A 4939-nucleotide genomic window follows, 5' to 3' on the forward strand; every position below is an offset into this window, starting at 1 on the left:
GGATAGGAAATTAACTAACAATGTAAAGATAAACAAGCCAGTGACAGGTATGTTCAAATTTGATTAATTCAATAAATTGTTGTTTTTTGTCTTAAATCCACCAGCCATTTTCACATTATAGAAGCATTTGCAGTATCCTGAGCCTTTTTAGTAAGGTTCCTAGAAAAGTCACCAACGACAATGTGAGTCAGATTGTAAAAGAACACTCTCAAAGTAAAAAACGGCAAATAATGGCAAAAGGTACAAGATCGTGTACAGAAATTATCAAATACTTCAATGGTAGAAGCTTGCTCTAGCTGTTCGTGGTTTTGTGGGTACGGTAAACATTTCTATGGTAACAGTGAGTTGGACCTATCAGAGACGTTGCTGTTACACTTAGGATTGTGGGTAGTGTAGATTTTCTCCATAAGATTGCAAATACATTTTTTTTCTTAAAACAAGGTTGATTTCATGCAGACTCTAGCTTCTACAGAGTAGAAACTTTCGTTTCACAACCTCGTGCCTCGGATGGTTTAGACATTATGGCTGATAATCTAAATCCTTATGGCAAAAGAGACCGGAAGTTCTGATTCCCTAAGTAGGCCTATTATTCTCCCCAAAATAAAATAAAATCACAACTTTTTATGCAATTTTCACTGTCTCTAGCAACTTCGTTGCAACAACAACAACAACAACAAATACAAAAGACATCACAACTTTTATTGCAAATTTTTACAAAAGCAAAATCCGGCATTTTGGGCCCAAACAATCTAATAAAAAAAAAAAAAGGCCATGAATTCCTGGAGGGACTGATTAGGGGTGCGGTAATATGAACATTTTGGTCGATACCATTAACCGCTGTTAACTGCTATGGTCAATAACCAATATATTTATTGATGTCAATATGATCTGTATAAAACAAGTTTCAATGATAATCATTTTAGTTACAGGACCATCATGAAAAACACAAGAAACTAACAGTGTTAGTAGAGGCTACATTTATTTTTGTATGGATGTGAATAACGAAAGTCCAGTTTATCTCACATCAGTGAAATTGTTTGAATGATGAATCTGCAGTAACGTTTTAGCTGTGATCGCTAAAACGTTACTGCTAACTTCACACTCACCGACGCACACACACCCCTCTCTATCTTTTTCTCTCTCCCCTGCATACTCGCTAGTAGCTAGTATATATAAATATATATATATCTATGGGACTTAAAGAAATACAACTATTTCCGTAGTCTGGTACACAGGTCTCAGGTTATACTCACAAAATGTTACTCTCACCCCAATTAAACCGCATAAAACAATTTGATACGCAAATTTAATTCACTCAGCTTCCTGTCCAGCTCAACTTCATGATGTCATAAATGTGAGCCTGTAAACACTAACATTTAGCTGACCCAAACAACATACCATTAAACTCCATCCACTCTCTTTTACCGTAATGCTTATATTTATTCAAGGTGATGTGTTAGTCACAGGTTAATAAATAACACTGACGGAAAGATAGTGTGTGAGAGAAGAAGTGCGAGAAAGGAGGAGGAGGGGGTTGAGTGATGGAACAAGTAAAGTGGAGGAGTGTATATAAATCAAAATCCATTAGCCGAGGGGTTATAAAGTCACTGATGAAGGAGGTGGACTGAAGCTCAGACCTTTTATTGTCTTGTTGTTGTCTTTTATTGCCTGTGATGTCATCTAATGGTATACAGTTAACGACAGGGGAGGGGAAGTATGTACATGGGAGGGGAGGATGGGGCTGTAATGGGGCTGTGTGTGCATGTGTGTACGTCTGTGCTGACAAAGTATATTGATCACCTTTTGTCAAAGATGGTGTGTGTCTGTGGAGTTTCTTTGCCTGAATATACCATATGTGCACAATCTGATTTCCGTTCATGTCAAGTTGGAATGAGAACAATGCCAAAAATCTGCAAACACGATTCTCTCAAGTGCCAATTTGTGGCTTTGAGAGGGATGTCTTGACAGAGGCCAACGGAAAGAGGAAGAAAAGCACAAAGCTAACAGGACAACAATGGTCTAACATCCTGAAGCAAAAACAATATTCAGAAAACCTTGAAAACAACTTGCTACACTTTTTAAGACTCAAAGCCACTAAATCTCACCTTCATCCTAACAGATGAGCAGTAGCTATTAAATAAGATTTCATATTGCCCCTGTTTGAAACATCTGTTTATGTGTTCTTTATACAACATGGAGAACTGGTTAATGAACCACTCTGCTCTTGTGTGGAATAAAAAAAAAACAGACAGGGGCCATAATCAAGTTGTTTGTGCTTGTCTCAGTCATATTTTCATTCAACTTTTTCCACTCAGTCTTTAATTTTTCTCTCTTCAACCGTCCCCTTGCAAACTTTCTTCCTCCCTTTAAGGCATGCAGCATTTCAGGAATATAGTCCATCTGTCCAAAATTTACCCTCCAGTTCAACCTTTCTAAGACTCCCTCAGTCCCTCCATCCTTCACTTTTCCCCCCTCTCTGTGTGATGATGTTTCGCCAGGCCCATGAGGCTCACTGCCCCAGAATTAGTCTCAGTCATGGCCCTACGTTATGTGTGTGTGAGTGAGTGGGAGAAAGTGGGAGTAAAAGCACAGGAGCTGCCACCCTTCTATCACACCTAGCAGCAGTGCATCATCGCATTAGCCCAGAAAAGGGTTGCCACACGAGGGAGGGCACCGGGGCGTGAGGGGAGTCTAGGGTGGAAGCAACAACATGCCAAAACCCAGCTTATCCAGTGCTGTTTAACTCTGAGGAGACAAATCTTGTTTAGCCAAAGGCTTTGCCGTCACACAGTGTGACATGTTTTTTCAAGGGAGAGACAGTTGTGGTAAAAGATGTTCAGAAAACAGTATGGCAACAGTCCATTTTTCAGGAGCTTCAAAGCCATCACAGCTCATAAAATTACTCGTAATGTAATTATAATTTAGATTCCGTCTATCTAAATTACCAATAACTACCCAAAAATATAAAGAAATGCTAAATTAAAAAAAAAGTAATAAATGTAAAGAATATTTCTTGCACTAATTCATTATAATGCAGTTAAGTAAATCAATTAAATTATGTAGTTCATCCTATTCTGATCCATCAATTTGCCTTAAGAAACAGATAAGAAACTTGGTCTAATCGATTCCGCAACATGCTGATCTGTGCTGTCTAGCAAGTTCTGCAACATGCTGATGTGTGCTACAATCTGCCCCCAGGGATCTGGGTTTTAAGTCCAAAGTGAAGGAAAAGTACAGCGGATACTCCTGATACCGGGTGTAAATGAGTGTATGTGTGATATACGGTGCAGTGGATGAGGAGGACGTTGAGAGATACCAGATAGGGTTGGCTCTAGGAATAAAAAACCCTCAGGGGCTCTCCTGATCTCCCCCCCCCCCCCCCCCCATTTTCCTCAACACCACACACACACACACACACACACACACACAAATTCTCTCCACAGTGAAGTACACACACTTTCCTTTCACTCTCTCTTTCTTCCATCCACACCACCAACACACACACACACACACACACACACACACACATCTCTTTCCCCCTGCAAATGCAGCCGACTCAGCTGATTTGCCTGAAAGTCAATCTGCCTTCCTACTACTATCCTTCCTCCAATCCAGCAGTCCCCAATTCCCAGCCCTTTCTCCACATTTTAACAGAGAGAAACCAAATCTCTGCCTCCATCAATTCAGCAATCTCTGCTACTCTTCATTCTGTATTCCCGCGCCTTACCTTCTTGACTCGTCCGCTTTTTGTGCCCACGAAGACCAGCGAGTGGTTCTTGTACACATATGCAATGACAGAGGTCATTTTGTCAACAGCGTCGGACAGGAGAGGCTTTCCACGCACCATCTCAGACACGCCCAACGGCGCATTCATGTCGAGGCCACAAAAGTCATCATCGATGGTCAAAAGCTGCAGAGGAGAAGAAGAAGAGAGAATAATACATTACAAATCAGATTCAGTTTTCCTCAGAGAGCCTGTATTGAGCACGGTTATCCAGATATAAGCCTACACCTGGTCTGATAAATAGCAAAGAGTGAACTCAAGATATGAAATAAATCAATATTTGTTTGTGGGTGTATTTTTTAGCGATATATATGGTCCCACTATATATTTTATATATACACACACAACACACACACACACACACACACCCACACACAAACACACACAACACACACACACACAACACACACACACACACCACACACACACACACACACACACACACACACACACACACACACACACACACCACACACACAACACACACACACACACACACACACACATACCGTTCAAAAGTTTGGGTCACCCAAACAATTTTGTGTTTTCCTGAAAAGTCACACTTATTCACCACCATACGTTGTGAAATGATAGAAAATAGAGTCAAGACATTGACAAGGTTAGAAATAATGATTTGTATTTGAAATAAGATTTTTTTTACATCAAACTTTGCTTTTGTCAAAGAATCCTCCTTTGCAGCAATTACAGCATTGCAGACCTTTGGCATTCTAGCTGTTAATTTGTTGAGGTAATCTGGAGAATTGCACCCACGCTTCCAGAAGCAGCTCCACAAGTTGGATTGGTTGGATGGGCACTTCTTTGCACCATACGGTCAAGCTGCTCCCACAACAGCTCAAGGGGTTCAGATCTGGTGACTGCGCTGGCCACCTCCATTACCGATAGAATACCAGCTGCCTGCTTCTGCTCTAACATAGTTCTTGCACAATTTGGAGGTGTGTTTAGGGTCATTGTCCTGTTGTAGGATGAAATCGGCTCCAATCAAGCGCTGTCCAATGGGTATGGTATGGCGTTGCAAAATGGAGTGATAGCCTTCCTTATTCAGAATCCCTGTACAAATCTCCCACCTTACCAGCACCAAAGCAACCCCAGAACATCACATTACCTCCACCATGCTTAACAGATGGCATCAGGCAT

At 40.9% G+C, this 4939-nt stretch overlaps 1 protein-coding gene across 3 annotated transcripts in view; it reads right to left on the reverse strand.

Annotated features, from left to right (window-relative positions):
• The window catches only part of plxna4 (plexin A4), a 250952-nt gene that overhangs the window by 209599 nt on the left and 36414 nt on the right, over window positions 1-4939 (reverse strand). For all 3 annotated transcript variants that reach the window (XM_032505050.1, XM_032505049.1, XM_032505051.1), the window contains exon 3: window positions 3728-3910. In XM_032505050.1, the coding sequence (XP_032360941.1) occupies window positions 3728-3910 (183 nt within the window). The remainder of the gene's footprint in view (window positions 1-3727; window positions 3911-4939) is intronic.

Source organism: Etheostoma spectabile, chromosome 23 (assembly GCF_008692095.1).
Source record: "Etheostoma spectabile isolate EspeVRDwgs_2016 chromosome 23, UIUC_Espe_1.0, whole genome shotgun sequence".
Classification (NCBI taxonomy): domain Eukaryota; kingdom Metazoa; phylum Chordata; class Actinopteri; order Perciformes; family Percidae; genus Etheostoma; species Etheostoma spectabile.